Source organism: Bubalus bubalis, chromosome 6, assembly GCF_019923935.1.
Source record: "Bubalus bubalis isolate 160015118507 breed Murrah chromosome 6, NDDB_SH_1, whole genome shotgun sequence".
NCBI lineage: Eukaryota > Metazoa > Chordata > Mammalia > Artiodactyla > Bovidae > Bubalus > Bubalus bubalis.
Window position 1 is genome coordinate 107569976 of NC_059162.1, and position 16978 is coordinate 107586953.

The following is a 16978-nucleotide window of genomic DNA, read 5'->3' on the forward strand; positions in this document are numbered from 1 at the left end:
AATGAAAAAGGTAAGCCATAGAAGTATTTAATTACAACTCCAAAACACAAAACCAACAACAGTGCCAACTCCCACAAGATGGAGGAAACCAACCAGGAAGCTCTTGGTAGCTGCTCACCCCAGCTCCCCTAATGTCCTAGCCTCTAAGTATATGCAAAAGTTACCTGCTGTTCTTGAGTAAGTGTTGGGGTTAGGAATGAACTCATCTGTTTGCCAAATTTGCTATATAAAAGATTATACTCCTTATAAAATGAAAAAAATGAAAGTATATAAAAATAAGACTGGTGTCAGGGAGTTCCACGGTGGTTCAGTGGTTGGACTTGGGCACTTTCATTGCCCTGGGCCTGGGTTTGATCCCTGGTAGGGGAGCTGGGATCTCAGAGGCTGCGCGGCTCACCCAAAAAAAGACTGAATTCAACAACCCGCAATTCAGATGGGGGAAGGGGCTTTAATGGTGTTCATATCAAATGTCAAATCTACAAAAAAATTATGGTTACAAACAGGAAAACCAAGTCACTTCGACCAATGGAATTTGAAGTTACGGGGAGAAGAAAATGTAAACTCTGCTCCATGTGGAATGAGAAGCCTTATCTATAAACTTCAACGCTTCCGACGACTCTCAAATTTGTAAATAGCTGGGGAGTTCACCGTTTCTTTCTTCACTTTCACCTTCTGAGTTTTATCCTACAAAATAAAAAAGTTACCAGTAGAAGCTGTAACAAGAGAGGGCTGTGTAAAATAGAAAGTTTAATAACTAAAGCCCCTAATTCAGCCCATCTCAACATTCAAAAGAGACAAAGCCCTTCGTCCTAAGGCATACTGATGGATGACTCAAGTCCTCCCCCAGGACTTCCGTAATGATGTTGGCTGTGCAGAAGTTCTTGTGAAAACTGAGAAGAAAGGTACTCAAATCATTTTTTTTTCTTTTTTGGTAGGGCTTCTCTTATGGAACCCCAGTTGAGAAAGGCAGACCAAAATGATCTGCAAAGCCAAAGAATTTGACATTTAGAGGAATAATAATAATATGAAAGGGGCATCTTATATTCCTTAGCTCTGCTATTTAACTACACAATGTTGTCCATTTTTAAATACCAGTGAACGACACGCACTGTTTTGTTAACCTGTTTAAATGTTACAGATAGCTGTTCATAAGCTATAAAGTTCACATGCCACCCAATCCTACCCTTGGCTGTTCCAAAGCACTGACTAATAAGCCCCTTATTACCTTCTTAATCAAGGAACATTTCAACACTGTCAGAGTAACAGACACTGGCTCAAACCACTGCCCCTGAGGAGCAGACATTTTCACTGGGGTTGATTTACACAAAGCTGAAATCCAGTTTCAGTTAAGACCTTTACAAGGAAAAAAATAAAATGAATGCCTAAGGCTCTCTCTCCTCACCAGAAGGTCTTTGCGAGTCTGAATTTTCTGCGCAATAACAAACAATTTCCTCTCACGCTCAATCCGCTGCGTCAGGCAATCATACTGCTTCTGCCTCTCTTTCGCTATCCGCTGCAGAGGAAGCACACCTTTTCAGTGAAACAATTAACACAATAAAAATGAGTAAGAAACTGTTTTTGAGTCCACTTAGGCCCAAATGCATAAATGGTTTCATCAATTCCCTCCTTACTCCAGAATCAATGTAACAAGACACTCTGAAGTTGTCCATTTTAAGAGCACTGCATTCCAGAGGCCAATGGAACCTTGGTGACTTACCCAGGGACACATGGTTCACCTGGAGCAGAGGCAGGACTGCGCCTCGAGACTCACAGATCCCAGGAATCTTTCCACTACTACTCGGAGCTGCTTCACCCTTTGTGTGAGCATCCCAGTCACCTAACGTGACGCAGTATATAGAGAAGCAGAGAAGGGTCCCTGGGCAGTGACCGCAGAACTTAAGAGAACAGGACTCTCTGTCAGTAAAAGCTGACCTGAAAATTCTCACTGCTGATGACCCCTCAAAGTCCAGTGGTCCTTAGCTCTTCCTTGGTGACACAGTGCATAGGAACTCAGCTGCCAGTGCAGGGGACACAGGCTCGAACCCTCGTCCGGGAAGATTTCACGTGCCACAGAGCAACTAAGCCCATGTGTCACAACTATCGAGCCGGCGAGCCCTAGAGCCCGTGCTCCGAAACAAGAAAAACCACCACGATGAGCTGCACCACGACGGGAGAGTAGCCCTGCTCGCCACAACCAGAGAAAACCCCATGCAGCAATAAGGCCCAGAGCAACCAAAAATTAAAAAAAAAAGAAAGAAATGGCCCTTCAATACAAGGGAATTATGGACTTCTGAGAAGCTGATGAAAGCTTTGGATTCTTTCTTTTTCTGGAGAGTCTTTCTTCACATAAATGTACATATATGTTTGTATAAATTCATACAAACATACATACCTAGTCACATAAAATTTTAAGGTGGGAAGAAGGTGTTCACAGACTTCCTAAAGCCCATTCATGGATTTCCCAAACCCTCCAAGTTACAGACTAAAAATTCGCTTGTAAGCCACCACTAGCAGTCTCTTATTAATCAAAATAATTTTGCTTTCAATAAGAGATTTAAAACCACCACCACCACCAGACAAAAGGGCAAGATTCAAACTTTCCCAGGGTAGAAACCTTCTCCAAAGGCATGTTGGTGAACTGTCCTACACAGGACCAATCTCTTTAGGGACTAATGCAATACCTGAGACGCGTCAGTAACACAGCTCACTGAAAACACAACTCCCTGACAAACAAGGTTAGCACTAGAACACTAGTCAGCCAGCTCTTCAGCTGGAAGTGTTATCTACAAATATTACTGGGCCTCAGACTTAAACGATTCACCAATTCTAGCATAGTCTCACAGCAGTGGTTTCAGACAGCTTTTGTTTTCACTTCATTGCACAGACTGTCAAATTTATGGGATTACCCAATATAGTCAAACTAATTACGGGTATTTATATTACTAAAGCAAGTTTAGCTGCCTCTGAGCTAGAGAAGCTGCTGTGAAATTAAACATTGGAAGCAAAGCTGATGCAGTGTAAATGATTCAAATCAAAACAGAACAGCTGTCTGCTTGAAACACATTGACAGCAGTTTTTTAAACGAATCAGTCAGAAGTGAGAGTTCAACTCCAGAAGACTTGGAGGAAAAGCATGTCTTCTGCATGAACCCAGTTACAGCAATGGAAAACACCATAAGGACAAATCGATCCAAAATCTGGGCTACAAATGCAGAACATGAAAGACCTTTGGATATGCATAGGCACTGTTAAAGGTTTAATATCAAAGTATACCAAATCCCTTCATCTTCAGTGTCCCCCTCCCCGCTTCTCTGTATTTTAAAACTGTTACCATCTGTTACAGCATTGAAAGCATAAGCCCAGGGTCAGAGGTGGAGTCAAATGCAGACCTAGGGAATTCCCTGGTGGTGCAATGGTTAGGACCCTGTGCTTTGCTGGGGCCCAGATTCAATTTCTGGTCAGGGAACCAAGATCTCACAAACTTCACAGCATGGCCAAAAAAGAAAAAAAAAAAGAAGAAAACAAATGCAGACCTAAAGACCAGAACCTATGGTCCTGACCACTATGCCACACATCCTCCAATCTTAGAAACTAAGAAACCTTCCTCCACTTCCATTCCCATCACCAAATTCTCCTTCTGTTTCTCCAAGAGAACTTAGTACTTTTTCCACAAATAATCTTATAGAATGCTGTGCGGGGGGGTGGGGGGGTGGAGAGGTGAGACAATGCAGGGGAGACAGCGGGGAGAAGAGGAGGAAAGGAACCTAGATTCCCATAAACTCAGACCTGAAGAAAAATGGAGAAACTTACCTTAAGTCGAGTCTGATCGTTAACTCCTTTCACTTTCTCCTTCTGCAAGGTCTCTATCGTAGGTCTATTAAAGACTCTGTCAACTAGTTCTGGGGCTGTTCGCAGGTGAGTGGCAATATCAAACTGTTCAACTAAAAGTCAAGACAATCCTTAAGATGCTGTCTCTAACACCAAACAACACAGACCAACATGCTAGACTGTCCCAGAAACCTTCAAACATTTCATACCTTCCTTTTTGGTGTCAAAAAAAAAAACATGTTTATTCTGTTGCTTCCCCTGGAAATCCAGCAGATGGAGCTCTGCTTTTAGTCTTTCAATTTTCTGCAACACAGAATATGGTCTCATTTTATGTTGGGTTCTTCTAGGATATCAGAAATGAATTTGCAAAAGTTTAGACCATTTCACATCATTATCACCAGGCAGCAAAAAATTTGCTTCATTCTTTCAAAAGAAAGGATCACTAAAATGTATTAAGCCAGGCATTGCACAAAACTCATTTAATCCTTACAATAATTCTGAGATAGAAATAAGGAAACAGCCCCAGGAAATTCATTTGTCCATAATCATGGGGTTAATAAAAGGCAGAGCCAGAATTTAAACCTAAATCTGTCTCATTCTCAAACTTGACCTCTTTCTACTCTACCATGCTAACTATACCTTTAAAACATTATCATAATTAAGTGCACTTTAAGATTAGAAATGCCAGAGGAATCAACTTATAACTTGAGATCAATGGATTTCTATTTCTCTTCTTAACCAACAAAAACATATCAGAATAAACATTTTTAGTTGTTTACCTTTGCTTCTGCAACCCTTTTCATTTCTATATATTTGATATCCTGAGTTCTCATTAGCTTCAGCTGTTCTGGAGTTACTTCTTCCTTCGTCTCCTTAATAACATGAACTCCATCCTAAAAATCCAAGTCGAGAAGATACAGTTCCTATTAGACTAAAATCATTAACAAGTTGTAGGCACAGTTCATGGCTGGACCAAAGGCTACATATAACAGCCACTCAATGCACCATGCCTCTAAGACACATGTTCAACTCAGCACCTCCTGTCACCAACTCAGAACAGCTCCGGCAGTATTTGGATTGAACCTGCACACTACAGATAAAGGTCTAAAAGAAGTGTGTTCTCTAAATATGGCCCAATGGCTGACATGTCTATTGCATTATGACCAGCAGTCTAGATGTTCAGGTTTGTATACTTTGAAAATGTAGATGATGCCAAGGAAGCAAAAGAGTGTGCCAATGGAATGGAGCTTGAAGAACGTAGGATCAGAGTTGATTACTCTATAGCAAAAAGACCACATAATCCTACACCAGGAATCTACACGGGGAGATCTACCTACAGCAGCTCATGCCGTCAAGATTTTACAACAGAGGATATGATTGAGGCTATGATGTTCAGGACTGTCGTAGTGGATCTTACAAAGGAAGTGAAGGAGGAGGATGGGGAACTGCTCAAGACAGGGATCAGACCTGCAGAAGACAGTCATCTTCTCCCTACTGTAGTTGTGGAGGATACAGATCACACTCTAGAGCGTGAGCATATTCACCCCACTGCTATTAAAGCAAGAAGTTGAAGACTTTCTAAAGCCAGTCTTAGAGTTAGGATATTGTCTGTGGATAATATTTTTTTTAAAGTGAACAGTGACTTTTACACCTTCTATGATGACTACTTTTGGTGGATTAAAATCTTACTTTCATTCTGCATTCAGCACTTTGTTCAATGTTTTCAGAAAAGCGTGTTCTGCATATATTTTTTTACAGTCTAAATTTTGATTTAGTTTCTACTGTATAAAATTTCATTTAAATGGTTTTTCTACTGAATCCAGGGTATTCTGAAGATCAAGGCCTGTGTGTAAAATCCTTCCAAACGCAAAAAGCAACAATAAAGTTTGGGTTTTACTTTTCTAACATAAAAAAAAAAAAAGGAAGAACGGGAACGGTTCCAGGCATCAAACAACTGAGACTCAGGGGCAGAAACGCATGGTGCTTGTGAAAGGGCAGCTTCACCTTGGATACTGACCAGGAGCACCTGACCAACTGGAGAAGGGCTAAATAAAAGCCCAAGATCCTCTCTCTCCATCTCCTCCCTCATCCCTATTTTCCTTTTTGAGCTGCAGCTCAAAATACCAACTGATCCATTAGGCACTCACCTGGAGTTTAACCCGGGTCATTTTATAGTAGAATTCATCTGGATTTTTTTCCAGAGCCTTTTTCCGGAGAGCTCTGAGGTATTCTTGCTTTTTCCGGTAGTCACTAAAAAGCAGGTTAAACAAGTTCACAGCAGAAAAGAAGGAAAAAAACACAACAAGCAAACTTTACAGGCATCTAGTGATATGTACAAAATGAAACTCAAAAGAGCCGCAGTGGTGACTAGATTTGATCCACACTCCACTGTTGCAGACCTTGTTCACCTCTCTGTGGTTTCACTCCTATCCCAGTTCTACCTGAAACTAATAACAGTCCTTTTTTCATGTAAGTTTTAGTGCCATTTACATCATTACAGGGAGAGACCCAACAAAGCACAAATTGGAAGTACTCAGACAGGATTATGAGGCAAGTCTAAGCATCAAGTAACCAAATTAAACTACACGCTGTAGTACAGCACAGCGACTAAAACCGTGGGCTCTGGAGCCAGACAGTCTGTGTTCAAACCCTGACTCCACCACTCTGGCTGAGTAATCCTGGATACGTTAGTTAACCACTCTGCATCCCAATTTAATTTGGGGCATGGGCGTGATAACAGTATCCCCTCAAGGTTGCTAGGTGGAATAACTAAGCATAAAAATGATAACTCTCATAGAACACTGTCTCAGTTATTATCATTATTTGCCTGAAAAACTCTAGGACCCAGAGCAACCCACTGAATTCATCACCATCTGCTCTGGGAGCATAAAAAAGGACCTCAGCTGACATGCATGGCTAACAAATAATTATAAAATACTTTGCAAATAAAGTGCTAAAGAAGAAGAAGAATGGGGATAATTGTTTTATAAGATGTTTTCAGAGTTCATTATCACCCACGCTCAGTCGCATGAATCCATCTTTCACATCTCTTCATTCCACACCACACATGGTGATGTAAGAGACTCAACAACTGGAATGTTAGATTTTATCTTGAACGTCAAGAAAAGAGAGAGAAAAAAAGATTCAGCTTTTGGCTCAAACACCAAGGCAGAAGCAAATCAAAGCCACCGTGAGAAAACGATCTGGAACAACATAATAAAAAAAATTCACAATGCAATGACAGTTAAATAAATAATGCGCCACCTAAACAAAGAGAGAAGTTAGGGTCCCAGAAAGGTATCTTACGGGCCGCCAGAGCTTCTGGCCATTTTATCAATGGCAGGAAATGGGCCCTTGCTGGACACTCAGGCAATTCAGCTGCAGTACAGGGAGGCTGTAAGCTTTTTTGGCAGCACCTCTACTAGAAGGACTGCACTCACTCTGCACGAAGCTTGTAATCTTTCTTTTTCTCCAGCAGGCCCAGATGTTTTCGAAAGCCGGGCTAGAAAACAAAAGGAAAAAAAAAAAGTGCTTAGTTTCCTCAGCAAACACATATCCGAATCACCATGACACCTGACAGGAAGGAGAGTCTCTGGAGCGCTCAGGAGATCCATGTCCTGGCAGCCAACGTGCTGCCCCGCTCCCTCCCTCCCCGACTGGGCTCTGCCCAGGGCTGAGGGGCCACAAGCACGGCCACAGTAGGCTTCCTGGCCTATTAAGGACACAGAAAGGCAACAGTGACTCGGCACTAAGCGAGCAGTTGCCAGCTGTACTAAAATTACTACGGACTTAATCCAGGGGTTTATAAAATACTATGAAGGCAAAACATAGTAACAGGGAAGCAACTGTGGTTAAGAGAGCTAAATTTAGAGTCTGAAGAACTGGGTTCAAATCCAAGCCGTACCTCTTAACAACCTATGACCTTGCGCAAGTCACTTCACTTCTCTGAGTTGCTGTTTCATAACTATAAAGTGCTTCAAAAGATTGAAGACAAAGGAAAAGAGGGTGGCAGAGAATGAGATGGTTAGATAGTATCACCGACTCAATGGACATGAACTGGAGCAAACTCTGGGAGATAGAAGAGGACAGGGAAGCCTGGCGTGCTGCAGTCCGTGGGGTCACCAAGAGTCGGACATGATTAAGCAACTGAACAACAGCAACCATCAAGTGAGAATAACAGGACCTCTTTCCCATGATCAGCCTGAGAAGTAAAGGAGACTTTGAAGTGGTAGCCACCGGGACACAGCAGCTGCCCAGCATATGTGCCCTGTTAGAATTCTAATTTTGGTACAAAGCATGAGAGAAAACCAAGAATGACAGAAAATACTTTCTCTAATAGAGAACTTGGATAGCACGGGAGGTACGAGGATTAAATCCTGGTATTATCTTTCTACAAGCTATCACTTGTGCAGCACTTAACCTAAGGCGAGGCCAGTGCTACCGACTTCTGCCTACATCATCATAACAGGCCACGTTTGCTAAAAATTACTACTACATCTTAGGCAATTTTGAAAACATAAAATTAAAGGAAAGAAAAAATCATTATAAAGAATTTGCATGTACTTTTACTTTAGTTTGTAACATCTACGAGCTTTGACATTCCCAGAAGGTTTAAAAAAAAAAAAGCCTATTCTCCTATAAGGATGAGTATATAACATGAGTAAATAAAATTTTTATCAATGTGGAAAAAAAAAAATCACTACTACAAAGCAATCTGCGAGGCTCATTAAACACAATCTCATTTATCCCCAAACAATCATGGAAAGCAGATAAAGCAGGCACAACTGTTATCCCATTTTTCCAAAAAGGGAAGGCAGTTTAACGAACAGCTTGCCCAAGAACACAGACAGAACTAGTAAGTGGCAAAGCTAGAACTAGACCCATTCTATCTGGGGCCACAGGCTGCTCTTCCCCACTCTCCTACACTGCATCCTCTTCCACTCTGAATGATCTTGATCTTTCAAGAAGTACATAAACTCACTGTTTAAACTTCTATGATAACTTGGACGGGATTTTTAAGTCTCCTTTCTCATCCTCACCCCTGAAGTGATGCAAGAAATAACTCAGTATTTAAAAGAATACCCAAGCCCTCTCCTGATCATTATTTTAATTACAGCAAAGGGAGGCTGACAGTAGAGAGAGAAAACCCAAGGGTCAAAAGAGCAACAAAGTGAGGCAGAAATCTTGAAATCTGTCATGTCCACCTGAATGTATACCTGCATTACAGAAGGAAGCCTGGCACTGAATCTGAAATAGTTCACATAATTACCCCTCCATACCAACTATCTTCCAGTGCTCCCCCACTGCCGCAGTGAGGACCTACAGGAAAGAGTCCAAACTGTACCCAAATAGGGACTGCTCTCTTCAATGTGTTTACCACCCTTTCCAGTATGGCCTTCTCACCTCTCCCACAAAGACCCTCTACTCCCACTCACACATGGCCTCTGTCTTCTCTATGAATCTAAATCAACTACTCAAAATTGTGCCTTTGGTCACACTAGGCAGGCTCTTTAAGCATCAGAGTCCTCATTTGTAAAATGAGGATAACATCCTCCTCATAGGGATGTTGTAGGATTACGAGATAATCCTTATGCAGCACATTAGGCTGGACCTAGCATATGGTCAGTGCTCAAAGGGACAGCTATTATCGTTGCCTTCCAAGTCCAACAGATCTCATAGTGATGCTTTCTCTCATCATCTCTCCTCTTCCCACTCATGTTTCTTATTTGGAATTTTTGTTTTTCCTTTTTTCAAGAATTTTTTTTTCCTTTTTTTTCTCCCCCTCTCATTGGGCATTTTTTACACATCTCTTACAAAGCTGCTTCTTTGTTCAACCTTTGGTGGCTTTTGGATTCAGAGATCTGATCCCTGACTTTGTCAACTGCCAGCTATAGGTGTATGTCTTTGGGCAAATTATTCAACCTATCTGAGCCTTAGCTTCTCCATCTGCAAATGTAACATAATAGTGGTGCCTACTTTCACACACTATTGACAGCTAAATGAGATAATAGAGTAAAGCATTCTGCACTGTCTGGCTCTGGCACACAGTAAGCACTGCTAGCTGTTATTACTTTTAGACGTGTCTATATATAGATGGGGAAACAGTGGAAACAGTGTCAGACTTTATTTTTCTGGGCTCCAAAATCACTGCAGATGGTGACTGCAGCCATGAAATTAAAAGACGCTTACTCCTTGGAAGGAAAGTTGTGACCAACCTAGATAGCATATTCAAAAGCAGAGACATTACTTTGCCAACAAAGGTTCGTCTAGTCAAGGCTATGGTTTTTCCAGTAGTCATGTATGGATGTGAGAGTTGGACTGTGAAGAAAGCTGAGTGCCGAAGAATTGATGCTTTTGAACTGTGGTGTTGGAGAAGACTCTTGAGAGTCCCTTGGACTGCAAGGAGATCCAACCAGTCCATTCTGAAGGAGATCAGCCCTGGGATTTCTTTGGAAGGAATGATGCTAAAGCTGAAACTCCAGTACTTTAGCCACCTCCTGCGAAGAGTTGACTCATTGGAAAAGACTCTGATGCTGGGAGGGATTGGGGGAAAGAGGAGAAGGGGATGACAGAGGATGAGATGGCTGGATGGCATCACTGACTCGATGGACTTGAGTCTGAGTGAACTCCAGGAGTTGGTGATGGACAGGGAGGCCTGGCGTGCTGCGATTCATGGGGTCGCAAAGAGTCGGACACCACTGAGTGACTGATCTGATCTGATATACAGGTCCAAACAAGGTGGCAAATTACACTAGTCCAAACACACCACTGAGCACACAGCAAGTTCACAATAAATGTCTGATAAATGCCATTAAGCCAGAAGACTAAACTGTGGCTGGAGGCCTTAGTTCCATCCCATCCCATCAGTGACACAACTTTAGACACATCCTTCTCCCTTTCCCATCTGTAATATGAAGTTGGACCAGACATCCCTAAGGGCCTTTCTGGATAGGATATTGTGTGATTCCTGAGAATAGTGGAATAATGGATTCTGCCTACATTAAATGAATTCCCACTCAAGTTCCCCACACAGGGACACCCCGCACAAAAGTCCTACGACTGTTTACCTGGCCTGAATTTGGTGTTTATGACCGGGAAAGCCAATTCTGTTCTGTGAACCTCATTTTTCCCATCTATATAATGGGCTTGGAAAACATGAACATTACGGGGGGAGACATAACAAAAAGCATATGCAGCAGATCTTCAGGGAACCTCAAAACCAAGGCATGATGATGATACTGCATTAGTTAACACCGATCTCTTCGGGCTCAGCCCACAGACGCAGTGGACAGAGCTGAGCATCTTTAAATACGGACTCCAGTTCCAGTCGGGCACTTAATGGCTGTGTGAACTTTGACCTCAACTTCCCGTAAGAAAATCAAACACTTTTCACACAATATCTTATTTAACCACCTCACCGAAACCTTGCAAGATAGCTTTATCTCCCAGGATTAAGGACAGCTGTTCTTTTCCTAGGGAGAACGAACATCCTCTCCTCCCCAACGGCGAGGCTCCGCCCCAGCCACGCCGGCGTCGCTAGCATATATTTACATGTATTTACTTGTACCATGCCCGCACGGAGAAGGCCAAGATCCGCAGGTGGTGAGATAGGGAGGGCTGGGACGGGAATAGCACATGGGGCCACCGGCAAGCGCTCAGTGGGGCCTGTGGTACCCTACCTGGCTTCGCTCTCGGTGTTCCCGCTGCCGGGACTTAGCCGCCTTCCGAAATGCCGCCGCCATGTCTGCTCACTTCTGGAAAAGATCTATACACAATGCCGGTTTCGTACCGCTTCAGCCGCCGGACCACGGATCCTACCGGAAATAAGCCAAGCCACCAGCGACTTAGAACCGCCCACTTCCTCCCCGCAGCCTATCCAGCGCCTGTCTTTCCGGAAATACGTCATCTAGTGAAGGCGTCCACCACAGGCTACTTCTGGGAAGTGTAGTTCTCTAGGTCTAGTCTCGTGACTCTACAACCTCCCGTTCTTATTCGCCAGAGCTTGTCCACGTGTACCGAAACCTCGCCTTCGCGCTCGGCTCCGCGTTGGCACCTGGGAACACGTGGCTGGCACAGCCCTCGGACCGAATTGGGCCTGGAGTGTGCGCATGCGCGGTCTCCTACAGCGCTGCTCCACTTGCTGTATTTAAGCGGTACGTTTAAAGCTAGGAGCCTTGTGAATTTCCCGGTGTATCTGGAAGACCGCTCTAAAGAGAGACAAGAGTCCTTAAAACCACCTGTTGCTCTGCCACTTGTCTACATAACGTTGGACAGGTTACTCTGATACTGACAAGGGTTCCTGGCCTTCCCCAATCAACAGAAACTGACTAGAGATATGGATGTGAAAGTTGGATCATAAAGAAGGCTGAGCACTGAAGAATTGATGCTTTTAAACTGTAGTGTTGGAGAAGACTCTTGAGAGTCCCTTGGACTGCAAGGAGATCAAACCAGTCAATTCTAAAGGAAATCAATCCTTAATATTCATTGGAAGGCTTGATGCCGGGGAGTTGGTGATGAACAGGGAAGCCTGAAGTGCTGCGATCCATGGGGTTGCAAAGTCAGACACTACAGAGCAACTGAGCTGAACTGATGCTGAAGCTGAAGCTCCAGTACTTTAGCCACCTAATATGAAGAGCCGACTCATTAGAAAAGACCCTGATACTGGGAAAGATTGAAGGCAGGAGGAGAAGAGAATGACAGAAGTCGAGATGGTTGGATGGCATCACCGACTCAACATGATTTTGAGCGAGCTCGGGGAGATGTTGAAGGACAGGGAAGCCTGGTGTGCTGCAGTCAATGGGGTCACAAAGAGTCAGAACGACTGAACAACAAGAGGCTAGACAAGAAATTCAGGCAGGACTTTACTGCAGCCCCTGTAGCTCCAAGCGGGAGCAAAAAAAGTAGCAGGTTCCTTTTCTGGGGAAGAGCTGGGAGGGGAGGCTAGTACCTTATTAGGGGTGAGGGCAAGGGTGTGTCCAGGGTTCAGGCCAGAGGAGTTGCTTAGGTGTGTTCTGCCCACCCCTTTATGGTGTAGAGTGCAGGGGGCTACCCTGCCTTCTTAGCTCTCAACACCTGATTTTTGCTGCTGCAACCCAGGAAGGGATAGTTGGATTTTTTGGTCTTTTTATATCTTTTGGTCCAGAATTTGCCCTAACTACACACACACACACACACACACACACGCACACACACAGTTACTTGACTTTAATGGCATCATTTTTCTCATGCATAAGCCAAGGATAATAATAGCATACACTGCTTGCCTCATAGGGCTGTCAAAGGGCTCATAGTTGAACAGAGAAGTCATATTATGGCACTAGTTACAAAGCTCTAAGTCACACCCTCAAGGTGTGGCTGAAAGAATCTCAGAGGCAGTACAATGTAATGATTGGGACCATAAACCACAGAGGTGTGTTCTGATCCTGTTACCGGTCAAGACACAGTTAGCTTCATTGAAACTTAGTCCTCCATCGGTAAAATGGAGGTAATAATATTATACCTACAGGATTGTTATGAGGTTTAAATGAAATAATATGTTTAAAGTCCTTAATATTGTGTTCATTCATTGGCAAATTCACAGTCAGTTGGATCTATTACTGTTGTTATAACTAAACCTACCTGTAAAAATAGAGACAATGTTGAGCACAGCAGGACATTCCAGAGGCATTTGGCTTCTTTTCCCCCACGTAGAGCTAACCTTCAGTGAGTTCTGTAATTGTACCCATTTTCATCACAAGGCTCACCCCTCCAGCTGTGGAGCTCTGCAGAAAACCTCTACTCAGTCCCCAGAAGTGTGAACCCAGTAAGCCAGTGGGCATGTAAAAGCTGAAAGTAGCTGAGATCTGCTATGTGGAAAGTTTTTCCTGCCTCTGAGTCTGAGTCTTGCCCAACTAAGACCACCCGCATTAATAAAATTCAATCTCACTTGTTATTAATCGGTGACCATCGAAAGACAAGGATCATGATCTGGCCCTATCAAGCTTCACCTCAATTAAGAAGCCCAGCTATCAGGCAGAGTGACCAGGTAGCAGCCCCAGTAGCTCCTGCCACTTTCCCTGAAGAAGGCATTTAGTGGCAGAGACGTTCAGGAGAAGGCAACTCTGCACACTCGATTTGAATTGCACATCCACAACCTATCAGCTTGTGATCTGGGGCCACCTTGTCAAACTCTCTGGGCCCTCTGTACTACTCAGTAAAATAGTGATAACAGTAATAACCACCTCATATGGCTTTGGTGGGGCTTCCCAGGTGGTGCTAGTGGTAAAGAACCTGCCTGCCAACGCAGGAGACATGAGACACGGGTTCTAGCCCTGGGTTGTGAAGATCCCCTGGAGGGCATGACCATCCACTCCAATATTCTTGCCTGGAGAATCCCATGGACAGATGAGCCTGGTGGGCTACCGTTCATAGGGCTGCAAAGAGTCAGACACAATCTAAGCAACTTGGCATGCACGCCGGCATGGCTTTTGTGAGAACCAAAGGAAGTAACAACTGGCACTTAGCATGACACCCTGCGTATAATTGGCATTTAAGCATTGTTTAGTTCTCCCTGTGCTCTGTAGAAGTCAGTCATTTCACCCTCTGCACCCACAGACCCATTGCAAGGCTTGGGGTCATGAGGAAGGTGTTTCTGGGCAATCTGAAAGAGGGTGTCTGCTCAGATAAGAGGCCTGCAGGGGCTGCAGGCAGTCCAGCGGGCAAGAATGAGCAATACAGCAGAGAAGGAAGGGAGTTTTCTCACTAGGGGGGAGGGCTTGTGGTTACAAGCATCAGAGAGTGATTCAGCAGCCAGAGGAAACCATGAGAGGCCTGCCAGTCACCAGGCACCCAGAGCCTCCTTTTGTAAACTTTCAAGGTGAGAGAACAGCTGGGAGACCCTGAATAAGCCGCTCTCCACCCCAAGATAAGGAAGGTGGGGACCTCTAGGGTTGAGGGGAGGGACAACCAGATCCCACTCACCCAAGGCCAGTCGGCCTGGCCAGCATTCAGGATCTGCTTCCAGCCCCAGCTCAGACACACCTGTTCCCGAGAGGAGGGGTGGGGGGGTGGAGAAGACTGATGGGGAACAGGAACAGGGAGTCCATGAGGCTGATCCCTAGACCTCCCTGGGGCATGTCCACCTGTGTCAAGGGAAATTAGAGCAAGCAGGGAAATGTGAGCCTGCTGGCAATGGACAGGGGAAAGGATACAGCCCTGCCCTACACCAGTCTCCCTCCCTTAGGCTGGGCCAAGTCAAAAATCTCCTAACTTTCCAAGGCTTCCAGATTCCAAGAAGCAGAATCTTACCACTTGATGAGGAAAGAGAGTGTTGGGGGAGTTGGGCGGTAGCTGGGGGCGGCAGGGGGTTGGGGGAGTGTCCCCCATTTTGAATACCTACTGTGTATTCTCACCCATTCCTCACAATTATGCAATGAGACTGGGAGTCCACCACTCTGAACAGATGAGAGTTGGAGAGTTCAAGAGGTTAAATGACTACAGAGGCTATGGAGCCTAATGATTAAGCTAGCTCCCTTTGTTTAGCTGTGTTTGTGTTTTTTTTTTTTGCGGGGGGTGGGGGCGGCGGGCGGCCCTAAAGAGCTTTGACATTTGATTGTCTGGATTTGAATCCAGGCTTTGCTGTTATTAGCTGTGTAACCCTTGGCAGGGTACTTACTCTCTCTGTTGTCTCCATGTTCTCATCCTTAAATTAAGGATAAAATTACATATTTCACAAAGCTGTTGGATAGTCAAGTGCATTAATATATGTAAAATGCTTAGGCGGGGACTGGTGCAAAGTAAGAACTCAGGAAATACTGACTCTTATTCAGGCTGCTCATCAGAGATTCAAACTGAGTAAAACCAGAGACCCCAAATCACTTTGCTGTACAGCAAAAATTAATGCAACATTGTAAATCAATTATTGTTGTTGTTCAGTAGCTCAGTCAAGTCCGACTCTTTGCGACTCCATGGACTGCAGCATGCCAGGCCTCCCTGTCCTTCACCATCCCCCGAAGTTTGCTCAAACTCGTGTGCATAGAGTCAGTGGTGCCATCCAACCACCTCATCCTCTGTCGTCCCCTTCTCCTCCTGCCTTCAATCTTTCCCAGCATCAGGGTCTTTTCTAATGAGTCAATTCTTCGCATCAGGTGGCCAAAGTATTGGAGCTTCAGCGTCAGTCCTTCCAATGAATATTCAGGACTGATTTCCTTTAGGATTGACTGGTTTGATACCCCTGCAGTCCAAGTGAATCTCAAGAGTCTTCTCCAACACCACAGTTCAAAAGCATCAACTCTTCAGTGCTCAGCCTTCTTTATGGTCCAACTTCAACTAAAAAGAAAAAAGACCCACAAGAGTACCTTTGATCCAGCACCTTCCTTACTCACTCATAACCACTCCATTTCTGAAGGCTGCTCACCTTTACCGTCCCCTCAACCCAGAGCAAACCCTTTCTTACCATCTCCTCCAACCAGGCAGTCTTCCCTCTGCTCCCCAGAGCTGGGAGTCTCCTATACCCGCAAGGCAAATTCCAAAGTCTGGACTGGCTACTCCCTCCCTGGACTCCAGGTAGTACGTGCCTGTGGAACCAATCTCAGCTTGGGGGTCCAAATGGAAGCAGTGTCTGTGATTCATTCATTCATCAGATATTTGTTGAGTGCCAGACATTGGAGTAGATACTGGGAATGCTGTGAACCAGAATAACGCAGTCCCTGTGCACAGAGTAGGTGTCAGGAACAACAATAATTAATAAGCAATTAGTTAGTCTTGAAAGGAAACCTGGCTTCAAGGGTGACTTGGGACCAGGAAGGCAGATATGTGATTCAGAAGTGGGAAAGCAGGGTATGCAGGAGCCCCAGTTTGGGAGGAAATGAGTCTCTGAGAGTTTGGCCAGACCCAGGCTGGAGGTGGGAGCACCTCTGTGGGCCCCGAATTTCTACTCTAGACCCTGAGGTTATTTCCAGGGTTGGTTTGTTGTCTCCTGTTTTGCAAACAGCGGGGCACAGCCTCCTCCTCCCTCCCCTCCCCTTCAGATTGAGGCTATTTATTCCTAGTGACAAGCCTGAGGATCCCAGGGGGGGTGGCCTCAAGGACCTGGAGGGGCCTTGTGTCCCTGGCAGGCGCCAGTGCTCCCTCCCAGGCAGGGCACAGGGAGGAAGTCGGAAGGTTGGAAACTG

At 44.6% G+C, this 16978-nt stretch overlaps 1 protein-coding gene and 1 pseudogene across 2 annotated transcripts; one reads left to right on the forward strand and one right to left on the reverse strand.

The window, feature by feature from the left end:
- Positions 1-428: 428 nt before the first annotated feature.
- On the reverse strand, positions 429-11656 carry UTP11 (UTP11 small subunit processome component). Of its 2 annotated transcripts, XM_006077548.4 has the most exons (8): positions 11507-11656; positions 7268-7329; positions 5975-6077; positions 4607-4720; positions 4037-4130; positions 3810-3940; positions 1403-1513; positions 429-684 (listed from the first exon to the last, which is right to left on the reverse strand). In XM_006077548.4, the coding sequence occupies exons 1-8, from the start codon at positions 11567-11569 to the stop codon at positions 601-603; spliced, it is 762 nt and encodes a 253-aa protein (XP_006077610.1). In that variant the 5' UTR covers positions 11570-11656; the 3' UTR covers positions 429-600. The 2 variants fall into 2 exon arrangements, with proteins under 2 accessions (XP_006077610.1, XP_025144831.1); XM_025289046.3 differs by lacking the exon at positions 1403-1513.
- On the forward strand, positions 4827-5385 carry LOC102401807 (annotated as a pseudogene).
- Positions 11657-16978: the final 5322 nt, after the last annotated feature.

What these genes read in the sequence shown, in the direction of transcription:
- UTP11 (XM_006077548.4), bottom strand. Translation starts at nt 11,569, where the DNA reads ATGGCGGCGGCATTTCGGAAGGCGGCTAAGTCCCGGCAGCGGGAACAC. An exon ending in AACACCGAGAGCGAAGCCAG is followed by an intron (nt 7,330 to 11,506) that starts GTAGGGTACCAC and finishes TTTGTTTTCTAG; the next exon opens with CCCGGCTTTCGAAAACATCT. An exon ending in TGACCCGGGTTAAACTCCAG is followed by an intron (nt 4,721 to 5,974) that starts GTGAGTGCCTAA and finishes TTGGATTTTTAG; the next exon opens with GATGGAGTTCATGTTATTAA.